Below are 18,235 nucleotides of genomic sequence, written 5' to 3'. Positions count from 1 at the left end.
ATAAATAAAACTGAACAAGTCAAATTTTAGGCCCATTTTCAACAACAGTGAGTTCCAGTGTCACATTAATGCAAGTTTAAAATATTAAATGAACAAACTCATTGGATATAGGTTTACAGTTTTTACACACACAAAAACGGATGAATTAACACAATTAATCAATTATCAATTTTATGTAAATCTGTGTTGCTGCTGAGGCGGAGACCATCCAGAGATGCTGGCAGCATTGATGTAAATGAAAAACAAACACAAGGTGAAATTAGCTATCATTAGCGTTTAGGTGTACATAGAAGTGCGATCAGTGCAAAAAACACGACTTAACACTTAATTTGAATTTTGAATTTATTTATTTTAAAGGGACAGTGCAGTTTAACATAGTTCAAGTACAAAACATGAAACTGATGTAACGCACATACGTTTATAGCTCATTTTCAACAATTGTCCCTTGTTGGGCTTCAATCAAAATAGATACATTTTACAATAAAACATACATTTTCATAAAACCAACTTACATCATAAATACAATTAATAGACAATAAATTAAAATTAAAACCATCAGTCAAAATGACTACATCTCTGATTTCCCTTTAACCAAACTTTAACCTTCATGTAAAGGATCTGATGTCTGTAATCAATCTGATTTCGGTTGGAAGTGTGCTCATCGGTCAGTCAGGCCTGTATGGAAAAAGCTGACTGACCGGATGTAGATCTGCGATATATCTTGCGGTTGCCGTTCACCTTGCTCCTGGTAATACGATTACTATCTTGTCTCTGGATGTATCTATTGAGACACTCTGGGGCCATCCTATTTATACATTTAACGACTAATTTAAGAAAACACAGATGATTAAAACTCTTAAAACTAAGTAGATTATATTTCTTTAAAATGTCCACACTCCAGTCCAGCAGGCGGCGGTAATGCGCATCTAAGCTGGTTGACCAACCGCCATTAAACTGAAAAGAAGAAGAAGGTTACAGTCTCATGGCCATCAGTCGCAGCCCGCGCACTGTTTAGCAGCTCTCAGTGTTTATGGTTTTAACTGTCACAGGGACATTAAACTATATTTTGATAGGTTGGAGGAGCGCCTACTGCGCTGCTTATCTAAATATCCCAATTCTTTTATCATTTTTGGTGGAGACTTTAATACAGTGTTTAACAGGCATTTGGACCGATGGCCTTCAGACTCTTAACTCATTCATAAGACTGTTGGCACAAAGATTCAACTCAGTCGATTCTTGGAGGGATTCTCATTCATCTCAAATAGCTTACACGTGGTGTAGTAAGACTCAAACCAGGCACTCGCGTATCGATTATTGGCTTATCTCAAAAGGTTTAGAGAAAATTTAAACGGATCCTACTCCACTCTCAGACCATAAAATGGTTAGCTTATCAATCCCATCCTCCCTCATCATTAAAACCTCATAATGGAAGCTAAATAGAACCATTCTTCAGCATAAAGAAGTGATTTGTGAAGTTCAGAGATTCATTAAACTTTATTGGAGTAAAGCTCTCACAGATAACACATTTTGTAGCAAGGTTCAAGGTTCTTTATTTGTCACATGCATAGTTATACAAGTATAACACACAGTGAAATGTAGCCTGACATGCTCCTCGACATGTGCAAAAATTGGGGGGGGGGGGGGGGGGGGGTGTAGAGGAAGAACATTATATATATATATACATACATATAGTATATACACTGGGTGAATGTGCAGTAGTAGCAGCAAGCAGGTGAATTCTGTACATTAATATGAATAGACATCTGACTATTTTACAGGATAGACAATATAAACATATTTAAAATTAAAGGAATTGAAATGTACATTGTGCCTTGGTTTAGTGTCTGGAAGAGAGTCCTGTCTCAGTCAGTTATAGATGATGTGAGCGGGCGGGTGTGTGTGTTTAGGGCACGGATGGCTTGGGGATAGAAGCTCCTCTTGAGTCTCTCTGTCCTTGCCCGGAAGATGCGGAACCTTCTACCAGATTGCAGAAGTTGGAACAGTTTGTTGCCAGGATGGGACGGGTCCTTCAGTATCTGCTCTAGTCCGGCATCTCCTGGTGTAGGTGTCCTGAAGCGGGGGGAGAGCAATCCTGCAGCAGCGTTCTGCTGTACGGATCACTCTCTGGAGAGCTTTTTGGTCCTTCACACAGCTGTTCCCGAACCACGATGTCATGTTCTGTGTGAGGATGCTCTCCACAGCGCCTGTATAGAAAATCCTGAGGATCTTTGGAGAGACCCTGAACTTCCTCAGTTGTCGTAGGTGATACAGGCGCTGCCTAGCCTTTTTGGTCTGGACCTGAATGTGGGCAGCCCATGTCAGGTCTGAGGAGATGTGGACACCAAGATACTTGAAGGACTGCACCCTCTCCACTGGAGCTCCATTGATGATAATGGGCTTGTAGTCTCTGTGCTGACCCCTTCTGAAGTCCACCACCAGCTCCTTGGTCTTGCTGACGTTCAGCTGGAGGTGGTTGTCCTGGCACCACGATGCCAGATTCTTCACTTCATCCATGTAGGCCGCCTCATCGTTGTTGGAGATGGCACCCAACACCACTGTGTCGTCAGCAAACTTCACAATGGTGTTGGAGCCGTGGGTGGCCACACAGTCTGAAGTGTAGAGGGAGTAGAGCAGTGGCGAGAGGACACATCCCTGAGGTGCTCCTGTGTTGATGGTGATGCTGTTGGAGAAGCACCTGCCCACCCTCACCACCTGAGTTCTGCCAGTGAGGAAGTCCAACACCCATGCACACAGACGGCTGTTAAGTCCCAGTTCCCTCAGCTTTGTGAACAGTCTGCAGGGCACTATTGTGTTAAACGCTGAACTGTAATCAACAAACAGCATTCGCACATAGTTACCCTGTTTCTTGTCCACGTGGCTGAGAGTGGTGTGTAGGACGTGGGCGATGGCATCCTCTGTGGATCTGTTGGATTGGTAGGCGAACTGGAGCAGATCTGTGGTGTCTGGGATGGAGGAGGAGATGATGTTCTTCAGCAGCCTCTCAAACACCTTCATTACTACCGAGGTCAGTGGGAACTTTTGAAATATCAAATTGGAAAACTCTTTAGAAAATACAGCAGTGATTTGGCAAAAAAAGAAGATCTGATGAGACACAGGTGATACAAACGATCACATGCCTGACTTCCAAACCAATAGACACCCTCAGTGAATCTGATAAGATAGAACTGGTTGACCTGCAGCACAGGTTGGATGAGATTTACAAACGTAAAGCTGACGGAGCATTTATTCAGAAAATGGTTCGAAGAAGGAGAGCAGAATTCAGCCTATTTTTTCAGACTTGAAAAGCATCAATCTTTTTTTTTTTCTGCCTGTCCCATTTGGTTCTTTAGCCATCAGAATTGTTGTCTGAAGACCAACAAGGAGACCCAATGGATTTACTTTGCCAAATGGATCATCGTGGCATTGCCGTATTGGTCCATTTGATCGACCTTTGTTTTTATTATTTATTATATTTTATTTTCAGATGTTACAGACGGGACAGACATGAGTGAGGGATAGGAAAGGGAGAAAGAAAGAGGAAGGAAAGGAAAAACAGAAGGGGAGAGGGACAGTGAGAAAGGGGGGGGGGAAAAAAAATCTCCTGGATCACCTGTTGAGAGAAGAAGAGAAAACAAGCAAAAAAAACAGAGCAACATACTAAACACAACACCATCGCATTAATCTAGCTAAGTGTAAACAGCAGTAAATACTAAATATTCAATGTTGTTGTGCAGCACGCAGGACAGATGTGCTTCGAAGTAGCAGCCAAGAAAGGTGTAATTTAAGTCTACGAGCAGTGAACACCCGTGTGCACACCTGTGTGGATCAGCGCGCTTGTATTCAAATGGTTTCCACATGTAATGGTCTGCTAGAGGATGTAGAGAGCCATAGCCCCGCCCCCCAGGGCATGAAGCAGGCATGGAGGAGATCCAGGCCCCAGACATCCAGACATCCAGAGGCCCCAGAGTGCGAGAGCCCAAGGAGGACCACCGGAGGGGCATCAATCTAACACCAACTCCATCCTACAACTAAATATTAATGGGACAATTTCTAATGATAAGGATACCATAGCAAAATATTGTTCAAACTTTTATTGCAAACTTTATTCTTCTAGTTATTGCCCTGAAGCTTGTCTGACTTTTTTAAATTCTTTAGACAAAATCACTCAGCTGAATGAGGAGGAAAGTCAGCTTTGCGACAGATCAATTTCTTTGATCGAGGTTGCAGATGCTATAAAACATCTAAAGATGAACAGATCCTCTGGAACTGACGGCCTTACTGCCGAGCTTTACAAACAGTTCGCTGACAGTTTAGCCCCGTTTCTTTTAGACGTTTTTAAGGAAAGTATGGATAGAGGTGCACTCCCTAGACAACTGGCGACCAATCTCTTTACTGAATAATGATTATATATTGGCTAATAGAATAAAACACGTATTAGGTAAAGTTATTGATGAGAGTCAATCTGGATGCATGCAGAATCGTCATATCTCAAACAACATAAGATTCATTCTAGACATAATAGATTACCCAGAACTTGTACAGGATGAGTCTTATTCTTTTTTTAGATTTCTACGAGGCGTTCGACTCCTTAGAGCATGGGTTTATTTTTACAGCTTTAAATAAATTTGGGTTCGGTCAGTCCTTCTGTAATGCCGCTCGGACACTGTACTGTAACAGCTCCATAGAGCTTGCCACTGGTACTTCCCCGAGAGTCTCTCTAAAGCGTGGAGTGAGGCAGGGTTGCCTCCTGTCCGTATATTTATTCCTTCTTTCTGTGCGACTCTGTAATTCGCACATTAAACTCAGTTCTTTAAAAGGCCTGGTCATTGCTAACAGAGAAATACTCATAAGTCAGCTGGCAGACGATACAGCTCTCTTCCTCAGAGACGCCTCGCAAGTTTCAGTGGCCATTAACAATACAGCCATTCTCTAAAGCCTCCGGACTTTCACTCAACCTGCATAAATGTGAACTTTTACCAGTTAAAAGTTGTTTAGCAACTTCAATTCATGGAATACCTGTAAGAAACTCTGTAAGATACCTTGGAATTCAAATAATAAAAAATGAGCTCCACAAACTTCATTCCTATTATAGATAAATCCCCAAAAATCACAGTGAGACCTGTCGTTGAAGGGAAGAGTTCTGCTGTCGGAGGCTGAAGGTATCTCCCGTCTAACCTGCTGCTCAGTCACTACATGTTGATAATACAACCTGTAAGTCAATTAACAAGTTATTATAAAGAATTTTTTATGGAAAAATAAAACTCACTGCTTGCGTAAATCAGTAGCTTTAAATTCATATGATAAAGGAGGCATACATTTTATTGATTGTGGTGCTCTTAACAACACCTTTAAAATAAAGTGGATTAAAAAGTATTTAAAGAATCCCACTTCTATCTGGAACTTTATCTCACATCATGTGTTCTCTAATGTAGGCGCCTTAACTTCCTGCTGCTCTGCAGTTATAGTATTCCACAAATACCACTGAAACTTTCTCACTTTCATCAACAGATTCTTTTGGCATGGGCGCTGATTTACAAACACAATTTCTCTCCACAAAACGGTTTTATTTGGAATAACTGCAATATTATTTATAAAAATAAAACTCTTTTTTTAAATAACTGGTTTAATAATCTTGATTAGTCAGTTAAATAGAGAAGATGGACTCTTATATAATTACTCTGAGTTCCTCAGGAGATACAATGTACCAGTAATGTACATGTACATGTAAATTCTGGAAGGACCTCCACAAGTTTATTACTGTTCTCCCTAATTTTCAGTTATACTACAAGGACTTTATCTTTGGCTGTTATCATTTTAAACACAAGGACAGTGATGCTTTCTTCTTTATAAATATGTTTGTTAGTTTTGGCAAAACTTCACATGCACAAAAGCAAAGTCCTCGGCAGAAAGCCTGAACTTCTTGTATTAAAAATAGAACTCGCACAATATATAAGGACAATCTCCTCATCAAAGAACACCGAGGCTCTCAAGTTAACATCTGGAACTGTTTGAAACTTGATTTTGGCTCTCGCAAACTTTTGTTTATTTATGTTCCCCTTAATTGATTTTATTTTGTACTCACTGTAGTCTCACTGTCCCTTCACTCTCATTGTTCCTCATTGTAACACCACAATGTCATCTTTTATGTGATTCCTGTTCTACCTAACTGTATGTCTAAAATGTGATAAATAAAGTTTAACAAAAAAACCAAAACTTTTTAGCAACTCAAACAGTTAAATAAGCCAAAGACACTGTCAGGGAGTTACATTTATTAACAGTTAGACACAGGCTAAGGGTTGAATCACACGATATCACAGGAGCATAGGTTTAGAGTTTTAATTGCTTTTACATTATGGAAGTCTGTGAATTTTAGCCAGTAAAATGAGTAAATTAATCAAATAAAATGTGTTTGCCCTATTTGCAGATTAATCAAAAAAATATTTCCCACAACAGAGAGAGAAGTCAGAATAAATAAAAGAAACAACAAAAGTACAAAAATCTGTCCACAAAAGATTAGTGCAGTGAGACAGTAACAAAATGAACCGTTAACATCAGCGTCTTTTTTATACAAGAAAAGTTCTGGTGGGGTATAAACGATGAATGATTTCAAAAGACATTTTCTTTACTTTGTTGGTTAACAGGAATTTCGATGGAAAGGTCAAATTCTCTTCCACTCCAGGTCCCAGTATAAATTATTCCCATAGGAACGGCCATTGGGACACAAATTGTGTCTTTCTGCACTGGAGTCCTCCCTGCATGCCAGATGGTGAGGAGAAACCCACTGTGTCTGTATCACGTACACTGAGTGTAGGAGAAAAGAACTACTCAGAGCCGGATAAAGAAGGATTAGCTGTAATATTTGGTGTACAGTATCTCCATCAGTACTTGTATGGCAGGATGTTTATGATTATCATGGATCATAAGGCATTGATACGTTTGTTTCATGAGATGAAGGCGGTGATACCAGAACGGCGTTCTTGCCCCATGCTGGAACAGCTACATCACAGTCGGGAATGAGCCGCGTGAAGGGCCTGGCCAGAAGTTACCTGTGGTGGCCACATATGGAGACTGACATTGAGCATGAGGCAAAGTCCCGCATTACTTGTCAAGAACACAGACACAGGCCTGCTGCACCCCTGAGAGTGGTGAGCGGTGCAAACTTTCAAGGAAAAAAGGAAAGAAAAGAAGCAGGAGACCTCTGGAGCATATGAGAGACTGATAATAACAGGAAGGGGCGCTGACAGGATTTTACTGTTATAGTGAAGTCTGTCGGATGGCTGGTTAATTAGTAGTGAGTGAAATTTGAGTAAATTTTGTGGGGTTTGTTTTATATTTATATATATAAGGTTAAGTTTTTATATGGGTATTTTATTTACTAATTAAACTACAGAGTAGTTTCAGTTAAAGGGGGAGGAACATTATGAAGTAACAGTTGGTGCACACGGGTTTGACCACCAGGGGGCAGCAGTGTTTTGAGTGCTGTGCCGGTGTCTTTATGTCCAGTTCCGGAAATTAAGCGATGGCTGAGGTCGAAGCCGTCTCTGTTATTCCTTAACGCTCAAAATATTACAAAGAAATTAAAATTTGCTTCTGCTTTGCTCTGATGTGCAGAAGGACAAAACGTTTTTTCTTTCTATCCGCCTGAAGAACTTTTGTAACGCAACTACACAACTAAATGTAGTCCAGTAACGCGTTACATAAGTAAGGCGTTACATTAACGCCTTACTGGAAATGTAAAGATGGCATTTTAACCAATGCTGCTTATTGTTCTACAGAACCGTGTTGTTCCGGTGTCCGGCCGCACGTGGAGCTCGCTCACGCTGCAGGTGGAACAAACGCTCGCGCGCTCACAGCTGACGGCGGAAGTAGCCTGACGTCACTGAGATTTCGGGAGCAAAGATGGCGAACACCTTCCAGAGTTTCAGCTTGTAAGTGCTGCAGAACGAAACAGTAACATCACACAGCCTGGTTTACGGTCCACGCTGCGTGGAGAGGCGTGCCCGTCTTTAGTAGGAGTGTAACTACAACGACACGTTTGAGTTACGTTCCGTCAGCTTCTCGTTAATTGTCGAGGAGCTGACGCTAACGTTCGTTTTATCCCAACTTGTTTTGTTTTTTTAAACAATTTCAGTTGTTTCTAATCACATTTAAATAACACATTTAAATATGGACGCGAGCAAACGCAACTTAGTAACTGAGCTTCTAAGCGAGGTTAGAAGATGTGATGGAGCCATGTTCCAGAGCAGTAACCGGCTCCTTCAGCGCTGCTAATGTGAGCTGCCCACGGGCTCATGGTGGCTTTTAAACCGGGTCTTGTCTTTCGCATCAGGCGCACCACACCAGAGAAGTTTTACATAGAAGCTTGTGATGATGGCTCCGTGGATGTCCTGGCTATTGACAGGGTGTCAACTGAGATGACTCTAACAGGTAAGCAAATGGACACGCCCCCTGCCAAAGGTCGGGATGCTGTCTAAAAATGTAGAAGAAAACAAACGACTGAGACCATTTAAACCTTTAATGAAAAGCCCAAAGAAAACCTCTGCTCGTTATGGTGAATGGACAGCTCTGCTCTGCCTGAGCACTTTACACAACCTGCCTCATTCACCCCGCAGCTGTTTCTGTGTAAGCGCTTTCCATCTAACAGTCACACTGCAGCCCGGGTCGCTACCTTGCTGAAGGATATTTGGCATGTAGACTGAAGCACAGGTAGCAGATGATCGGCTCCACATGCTGAGCTGCAGCTCAAAATGGCATTTAAGTTTATTGTTATTTAAATATGGAATTAAAGAAAGTTTATAAAATTCAAAAGATTTTTTTGCCAGTCTTGATAGACACTTTTTATTGTGCTATTTCTTACTTCCTGTATTGTCTGTTTTTGTTACTGTTTGGACTGGAGCACTGTTAATTTCCCCTAGAGATCAATAAAGTATTCTGATTCTGATTTGAGCCATAGTTTATTTATAAAGCAATTTATTAAACAAAGTGCTGTACAACAGGAATATAAAAAGTACAATAAAAACATATAAAAATACAATAAGAAAGACACTTTAAGTAACACTTCAGTATATCTAGCTAAACTGTATTTTGTGTGAACATTAAAATAGGAAATGTTTTCTAGATCTTATAAAAAACGAAACAAAAACATCTCCCATTAAATTTAGTTGATTTGGCAGATAGTGATTTAGATTTCCCGTCTGCATGCTAAACATCCTTGAGCACGATAGTAACCCCAAGTTGCTCTCTGATCCATCAGAGTGTGAATGTTTGATTTAAAGCATAGTTAAAAGCGCTTGTATAAATGGGCTGCACATAAGTGGTGCGCGTTCGCTGTCAAAATAAAAGACGTGCACCAGATAAGAAGTTGGACCGCGCGTTTGCATACATAAGATATTTGACCACATAACATCCACAGAGTATTTTGATTCTGAAGACAATGTGTGGCTAAGTGTTAAACACGTTTGAGGATACTTTCCTTCTTATTTGTTATTGTTTTGTTATTTCTTTTTTGGCGTGGGCTGAAATTGTGGGAGTGCCAAGATTTTCTCTGATCTTCAGTTGATTTCTTTTCTCTGTTGGGCTGCAGTAAGTCTGGAGAGTAGATCATGAAACGATAATAGATGCCCTCCTTAGTTATAATCCCAGCTTCGATGATGTTACAGATATATTTCCTGTGTCCATAAAAACCATTGTTGTGTCCCTGTCGCCCTTCTCAGTGAGACAGGATGTCCCTGCATCAGCTGAGACCAGGCCAATATGTGGACTGATGGGAACTATACGCTTAGTGGCAGGTAAGATCAGCATGCACACAGTATGGAGATACATTATTCTACTGTGAAATATTGGAAGTTGGATAATCCAGTGCATTTTTGCTCTGCTTTCTCCTTTTTCTGGAAGGCATGTACCTGGTTGTCATCACAAAGAAGAGGAAGGTGGGAGATCTGCTGGGCCATGCTGTGTGGAAGGCTCTGGACTTTGACGTAATCTCCTATAAAAAGACAATACTGCACCTCACAGACAACCAGGTAGTGTCTTCTGATTCTGCGCCTTAGTAGAATTTAGCAGAACAACCTTTAACAGCAGTAACACAAAGGAAACACATCATTGTGGAGGACTTTTGTCTTCTTTACAGAGTTCCTTCAGTTCACTGAGGTTTGCAGCCACGTGTTTATACACAGAAATCTAAAAGTCCAGAGAGTTTTGAACTTTAAATGCAGCAACTGCATCACCGTCTTGTCTTTTTTCAGCCATTGTGCTACAGATTTGCTGCTGAGCTTGAGATGGATGTGCTGTTGACCCAGTTTTAGCTAGGCTTTGCTGTGGAGCACACGTGTTGGCCTCACATTTGATGGTAGATACTTTGGTATGCTCATGACTTCATGGTCCACTCGGTGCCTGTCAGGTCCCCGTGTCCTGTGGATAGAAAACAAATCCAAATGACCCCTGAAGTATTTTTGCTAATGTGTTTGGTTTGTGCTGTGTACTACGGCCCAACATCTCCTCTATTGCACAATCTGACAGGAAGTTAAATTTACTGGGACGTCCAATCGACAAGATTGACCCGTAATGATTATGGTTTGTGAAAGAATCGAGAACGAGCGTGTGGATAATCTTTCTCACTGATGGACACCAGTGATCTCCACGGGCGTGTCTTTGGAGAGTTAGTGCACTCCCAGAACAGTGTTCCTGAAGTTAAAATTCAATTAATTGAATTAATTTTTTAAGCAAATTTGTCAGATGGTTCAATAAACTCTCCATTAAAAAAAAAAATTGTTTTATTGTTCAGAGTTAAAACGATGTCACGTTAGAATATTAAGCTTCAAAGTAGTTAAACTTGTTCCAGTGAACAAAGATTTGCACTGGCTGCTGCGCTCTGCTTTGTGTTGTATTATGTTTAAATGTTTAAGTAAAAAAACGTATTGCTCATTTCCTTTGTAACAATCCCAACTGGTAGTCTGAGCATAGAGTTAACCCCGAACACAGCCCGGTTACGATGCGACCCTTCAAGTTTAGCTTGAATAGAATTGTCTGTCCATATGCTAATCAAGTCCAAAACCTCAGTTTCTGTCCATTGACTCGCTCCGTCTCCAGTTACCGCCGTGCTGTCTCGCTTGTCTTCTCCGGAGCTGATAATTGGCGTCTGTCTTGTGTCAGCGTAAAAGACAGATTTCATGCAACATGACCATCAAACAGCAGTCGCTTTCTAAAACATCGGATATGTATCGGATTCAGCACCACATACGAAAGTGACCCAGGTCCGATTTGAAAATATGGGATTCGTGCCGTTCACACTGTCACAGCACGGTCGTATACGGGTCACATAGGGTGATGTGCTTTGGCCTGCAGTGTGAACGTAGCCTTTGTACGCATGTTCAGATGTTCCTTACGTGAAACATTATTGCTCAAGCAGAGATCACAGCTGCTTCACCCAGGTTGTATTGTCGGCTCGTGTGTATCTCTTGCTTTGTTGCTGGATTTATTTCTTGTTGCAGATGCAAGACAACAAGACCTTCCTGTCCATGATTAACAGCATGCTTCATGCAGACGGTTTCTACTTTGCAACCGACTATGATCTGACACACACTCTGCAGCGCCTGGCAAACACCAGCCCAGAGTTTCAGGAGATGAGCCTTCTGGAGAGGGTAAGATGTTTCTGATGTAAAGTCTTTGAACTGTTTGTGTATTTGGACGACTGTGTGGCTGCAGTTCAGGGCTTAGCTGGAAGCACTTCTTTTTTCAATAATGGTTTAGAGCAGGGGTGTCCAACTCCAGGCCTCGAGGGCCGGCGTCTTAGATCTCACCCTGGGTCAACACACCTGAGTCACATGATTAGTTCATTGCCAGGCCTCTGGAGGTCATTTAGCCATTTAGATCAGCTGTGGATCAAGGACACATCTAAGACCTGCAGGACACCGGCCCTCGAGGCCTGGGGGCCCCTGGTTTAGAGGTTGGTTTTTTGTTAAAATATGGACGTGTCTCAGTCACTAATTCCACATGTACCAGTTATCACTAACAGGGTGTTGACCAGCAAAGTTAAGCTTTTTAACGCTGCACTTGTTTAATTCATTCAAGTGTGAGCGAGGAAGATTCAATTCAATTTTATTTATATAGCGCCAAATCACAACAACAGTCGCCTCAAGGCGCTTCATAGATACAGAGAAAAACCCAACAATCATGTGAGCCCCTATGAGCAGCACTTTGGAGAGCTTGTATCTCTGACCTCGGGTAGGGTGAGACCATCAAATCATGGTTAAACATGTTGGACACACAGCGATAAATGATCATAATATGGAAATCCAACAAAATTCTATATACTTTGCTTCCAAGGAGCCAGACTCTGATTTTCTTTTTTTGTGTTGAAAGTGCTCTTGAGCAATAGTTCAGGCTCCTAACTCACGGCATGAACCTGGGTTGTGTCTACACACAAAAAGGCAACTAAGCAGTGAACAAGTTTTAAAGTCTGTTTAGGCAGCCTATCATAAAACAACATCATTTGTTCCCATTTCTACTTGAATATGGCAAAGATAACACCGTTTAATGTTTTTGCACCAACAAGTTGATTGCCAAAGAGCTCTTAAACATACCTATACTGTTTGGTGCTTCTTAAAAATCAGAGGCCGAATAGAGGAAAGAGTAAAAGCTACAGGACCTGGACACAGGACATGAGACATGCGTCTGGATTGTCAGTTGAGCCTGTTTATCAAAGCCTCCTCAGGAATGATAGCAGAGTGGCTGTCAAGAATTTATTGTTAAGGACGGGAAGCAGGGAGAAAATGCTGAGGTATGCCGAATCACACGAGAACAGGATTGAAAATCAACAAGTCTCATGAAGTGATGAATCCAAACATTTGGCTCTTATTATCATCGCTGTGCACTCAGAGGTCTAAAGAGAGGTCCAACAGTGAGTGTCTGCAGCTATCAAAATCAATGGCATTATGAATGAAGAAAAGCACCATCAGATTTTGCTCCACTATATAAGAACTTCTGGAAAACATCTTGTTGACAGCAGCATTTTACATTTGACCCCAAACATGCTTCCAGTCCAGGAGAATCATACCTGAAAACCTCACATAACACTGTTCGGAGCTCAGACCTCAACATTATTGAAGCAGTGTAAACAGTGTAAAAGACAGCAAAACATCCAAAGAAGATCTCTGAATGTTCTCCAACATGCCTGGAGAACTACTCAAATCAACTTTATTTACACAGCGCCAAATCACAACAACAGTCGCCTCAAGGTGCTTTATATTGTACAGTAGATCCTACAATAATACATACAGAGAAAAACCCAACAATCATATGAGCCCCTATGAGCAGCACTTTGGCGACAGTGGGAAGGAAAAACTCCCTTTTAACAGGAAGAAAGAACCAGGCTCAGGGGGGGGCGGGGCCATCTGCTGTGATTGGTTGGGGTGAGAGAAGGAAGACAGGCTAAAGACATGCTGTGTAATAACAGATATGATTCAATGCAGAGAGGTCTGTTAACACATAGTGAGTGAGAAAGGTGACTGGAAAGGAAAAACTCAGTGCATCATGGGAATCCCCCGGCAGCCTACGTCTATTGCAGCATAACTAAGGGAGGATTCAGGGTCACCTGGTCCAGCCCTAACTATATGCTTTAGCAAAAAGGAAAGTTTGAAGCCTAATCTTGAAAGTAGAGATAGTGTCTGTCTCCTGAATCCAAACTGGAAGCTGGTTCCACAGAAGAGGGGCCTGAAAACTGAAGGCTCTGCCTCCCATTCCTGAAGCTGCTGAAGAGGCTTGAAACTGTGTTGATAACTCAAGCTGGTCATACCAAATATTGACTTTCAAGTTTGTTAGGACTGTAAGAACTCAGTATGAGCTGTGTTATCATTTATGCTAGAATATGTTTCAATAAATTGCTGCACCTATTTCCTGTTTTCTTAACAAAATATAAAGAACGGGGTGGTTTAGGACAGAGGACTGTACGTTATCTCAGTTAATAGTAGCTTCGGCTTGATTTGCAATTCTGTATCTGTTCTTGTTTCAGGCAGATCAGCGATTTGTGTGGAACGGACACTTGTTGAGAGAATTCATAGCACAGCCAGAGGTAAGATCCAATTATTTAGTGAGTAAGGAAGATTATAAAAAGCACAAGAAAACATTTAGCATGGTGAAGGAAATCCCTTCAGTCCATAAGGCTCTAGAGTTTGTTTCATTGTGAGCAATTAAGAAAAGAAGAGAGGCAAGGCTGCAGTAATCCAAAACACACTAGAAGCATTTCTATGACTTGATGAGGAAAACATCAACCATCAAAGTGATGGAGTGAGGAAAAGTGTGGCACAAAACAAGGTAGGATGATGAGCTCCAGCACCCTCTCATCTGATGAAAATTCCTAATGTACTGATCATTTACCTGCTGCCAGAGGCACCAGGGTGAATTCACTCCAGCAACATTTTACGATTTAGCAGGAAAACGATGGTACATGTAGCCAACGTAACCAAGGAGCTTGTGTCATGGAAACTTTGAAATGTTCAAGTCAGTCGGCGAGACGACTTAAGGAGTTGATGCTGTTTTCAGTGAATCGTGTCATCGGGAAAAATAAAAACAGCAGATGTGTAGCTGCAAAACGGCTTCAGCTAATAAGTTTGTCTCCTGCAGTTCTATACAGAAGCAAAGCTGCTGAGCTCACCGTCCATTTTTCATTTTCCAAAATATGTGTAACTGTGGAGAAGGTCCGCCTGTAGCAGACAGTTTCATTTCAACATGTTTAAATATTCTGCTGCTGTACATAGAAACATTTACCGCTGCTCTCCTTTCACAGCTGCACATGTTTGTGTTTCCTGTTGTCCACGGCTGTATCCTTTCCTGTTTCCTTAGTGAATGGCAGCTTTCATGTTACCTGTGAAAGTGGAACTGGACGGTGTCATTTAATGACCACTGAAGCAGACTGGTCTGTGCGCTCTAAATGCTTTGTTGTGATTGCTGGAGCACTTTTTTCTTCTTCTTGACAGAAAACTATCAGATGAGTAATAACATAACAATAAAAACATCCAGAGGACGTTGTTTAAAAATGTACCGCAGTGTAGATGTTTCGCACCACTAGACTAAACTTGAGTAAACCTTACAAATGTTTCATACTCAATGAGTCTTTAATATCATATCCCTACATGTGGTGATGTTTCCTGTCAGCACTGTTGTGTCCTTAACACGTGCTAATCAGTCATCACTGTGAAGTCGAGCTGCATCAGTGGAAAGGTGTTTGAGTGGAGCGTTATCTCCAGGAGGAGCTGTTTCAGAGCAGGGGTCCGCTACTATGTCCGAGGTAATTTATGTCCTTTGAGCTAGGGCTGGGTTTTGATGATCGATTCATCGATTAAAATCGATTCTCGCTTGGATAACGTGATATCGAGTCATTAAAATCCAGATTTTTTTAATATGAATTTATTTTGCCCAAAACGCCAGAATCTCAGGTGAAACCTCACAAAATATCAACACACACAGCGCGGCCCCGCCGACGGATCAGAATCAGTGAGCTGTGACTTTCTCACCGACGCCACGGACACGGTCGGGGCTGAAAGCTCGCTGACTCTGATGTGTCGGCGGGTCGAGCTTTATGTTCACGCCCTTTTTGCGCTGATTCTGAAGCTGTTAGTTTATCTCTCTCCAAACAACATTGATCCAAACTAAGCTTCACATAAACATCGTCATGGATTCACTCTGACTTTTGCTGTTTTGCTTCCACCAGGATAAAATTCGCTTGCTTGTTACGCACAAGTCTACGTTGTTTACAGGCTGTCAGCCGCTGTTTTTTCCTTTTACTAAGAAAACCTAATTTCTGCCGTTCAACAGGCTTCTGAACAAATGTAAACTTTTTAAAATTATACAAAATGCAAAACGCCGTGTCTCTAATCAAACCGCTGTAACGTCAGAGGTGATGTTCATTGTTGATTAATGGTTTTCTTTCGTTTTTGATCGACTGCAGAATACTTTTATAAAATCCCAGAACAGGAAAATCTCCTTCATGTTTTTCTGTTTTATCTTCAGCTGCTTTGACACAAAGGCCTCTGCTGTGACGCTCACACCTTTGATAAAGTCTGGAAAGTGTCAGCTTCCTTTTTATAGATACAAAAAGATGTAAATGTGCTGATCTGAGTTATAATATTTCTGACTGTCTGAGGCAAAATTTCCCAGATTCAAATCGAATCGATTCTAGAAACCAGCCTTGACCGAATGTTCTGGCTGCTTTATGTCTCTGAAGAAATGTTCTCAGTAAATGCATTTTGTGGTATTTTCTTCTGTTTTTATAACAACACTAAAAAGATTAGAAGAATTTACAGAAAGGATATTGTTGTTCTGGGAGGATCCTGCTGTGTTTGACACATACTATCCACCTGAGCAGTGTAGCAGACACAGCCTGGCTCCACCTGTTCAAGTGGCCCAGCGCACACGTTGCTTAACTGCAGGTGGGTACATGCAGCGAGCGCACGAGTCATTTGAACATAGTGGAGTCAGTGCGTTTGCACCTCAAGTCAGTGACAAGCTAATCAGCTCCTCATGACTTTGAAGGATTCAGATAACCGAGTTTGTCAACAGTTTTTGTGTGTGTTTGTGTGTTTTTGTTGTAGGCATTGATTCAGAAGGACACGCTGCTAACTATGTGGAAACAGAGCAGATAGTGCAGTACAACGGTGCAAAGGCTTCTTTTGTTCAGGTGAGCCAAACACTTAGTGCTCCAGCAGAGATTACATGAAATCTGCCGTTCAGACCAACGATAGCAAATAGGAAAATGGTCAGTAAGTGAAGGAACATGGGTCCAAAAGCTTCCTTCAGTCTGTTGGCTTCCCAGGGTGCAAAAAAGTTTACTCTAAAAACAATGTAAAAAGATGAAGAAACAGAAAAATTCCAAAAAGTTGATTCTGTTCATCTGGACGAAGCGTTTCATCAGGTGACCTGTGAGCGAGTGTGGCATTTACTTACCTGGATGATTGAAGACAAATCGTGTTCAGAAATTCAACAGATTAACATCTAAATCACTGCAAAGGCACCTGGGACCAAGTCTGGGAGAATGCTAAATATCTGAGTGCAATGAAGTAAAAGCAGTCCAAATGCAAGTCTCACACCGAGCCCACGTATATAACTCAGGCCTTACTCTGCCCTAAGTGTAAAATAGAGGTGGACAACCTCACTCACTGTCTGTGCTCATGCAGAAAAATACAGCAGTATTGTTCATAAAGTGTGACCTGGATCAGATCTCTGCTGCCGCTGAACCCGTCGTGTTTGCTGCTCCGAATGACAAAATCGGGGAGATTAGAAAAGCAGCTTTACAGGCTGTTAACATCTGTGCAAGCAAGTGCGTCCTTTTGAACTGGATCACGGACAAGGCCCCATCTAAACCTCGGAGACAGTGGACTGTACTGGAATGTGTGTCATTGGGTTACCTAACATGCGAGTTACATAGTAGGGACAATGTGTTTGATCAAATATGGGACCCTTCATGTTGTTTGGATATTTCAGCTATTTTCACACAGGCGCTGGTTTAATGTAACGTATGGATGTATAGCTTAATCTATTAAAGTTAATATCTCAAGCCATACATGTCTCCACAGTTGGGTCTTTTTGAGCGACCAAGAGCTTCATGGGCTCATCCTGTAGACACGCTTCAGAAACTCTGCCTTCTCTGGGTCTCTCCTCTGATTTCAAATTCTCGTTGTTAATGGTGTGTTTGCAGACCAGAGGCTCCATCCCCTTCTACTGGTCCCAAAGGCCTAATCTCAGGTACAAACCAAAACCACAGATCAGCAAAACAGTCAACCATGTAAGTTCTTTACATGCAGATTCAAGTGAAAAAACAAATACCTGTTGTTTATCTTCATTTCTGAAATCTTCCTGTTTTTGTCGTAGCTGGACGGATTCCAGAGACACTTTGACTCCCAGATCATCCTCTATGGAAGACAAGTCACTTTGAACTTGGTGAGAACAATCCGTTAGCTACTGATTTTTGCATTTACAAGACCATGATATAACCTCACAGTCAAATGAAATAACAGCAAACCCACACATACCCATATGCAATCGTTTGTTTTATTTGTTCTGTTCTTTCACAGATAAACCAAAAAGGCTCAGAAAAGCCGTTGGAGCTGGCATTCGACAACATGGTCACAAACTTGGGTAATGGCTTGATCAAGTAAGATTACCACTAATTCAGCCTCAGGCTTCATCTGTCTGGCATTTACTCGACATCCTGCTTTCCTCAGGTAATTAAAGCCTCGCTTTT

General features: G+C 41.6%; 1 protein-coding gene across 3 annotated transcripts; it reads left to right on the top strand.

Moving 5' to 3' along the window:
* Positions 1 to 7,524: 7,524 nt before the first annotated feature.
* LOC146697909 (phosphatidylinositol-3-phosphatase SAC1-B-like) lies at positions 7,525 to 18,225 on the top strand. 3 transcript variants are annotated; one of them, XM_085472833.1, is made up of 12 exons: positions 7,526 to 7,928; positions 8,330 to 8,427; positions 9,714 to 9,788; positions 9,895 to 10,022; positions 11,490 to 11,639; positions 14,009 to 14,068; positions 14,783 to 14,816; positions 15,182 to 15,283; positions 16,587 to 16,672; positions 17,690 to 17,776; positions 17,863 to 17,931; positions 18,066 to 18,225. In XM_085472833.1, the coding sequence occupies exons 1-12, from the start codon at positions 7,900 to 7,902 to the stop codon at positions 18,147 to 18,149; spliced, it is 1,002 nt and encodes a 333-aa protein (XP_085328959.1). In that variant the 5' UTR covers positions 7,526 to 7,899; the 3' UTR covers positions 18,150 to 18,225. The 3 variants fall into 3 exon arrangements, with proteins under 3 accessions (XP_085328958.1, XP_085328960.1, XP_085328959.1); XM_085472832.1 differs by having other exon boundaries at positions 7,525 to 8,427; XM_085472834.1 differs by having other exon boundaries at positions 7,525 to 8,427; positions 17,690 to 17,736; positions 18,066 to 18,130.
* Positions 18,226 to 18,235: the final 10 nt, after the last annotated feature.

The sequence above is a fragment of the Copadichromis virginalis genome, linkage group LG11, assembly GCF_057382275.1.
Source record: "Copadichromis virginalis isolate Kocher_CV1m ecotype Utaka linkage group LG11, C_Virginalis_male_GT1.1, whole genome shotgun sequence".
Lineage (NCBI taxonomy): Eukaryota > Metazoa > Chordata > Actinopteri > Cichliformes > Cichlidae > Copadichromis > Copadichromis virginalis.
The sequence above is the reverse complement of the archived record's forward strand: the minus strand, read 5'-3'. Positions and strand labels throughout refer to the sequence as shown.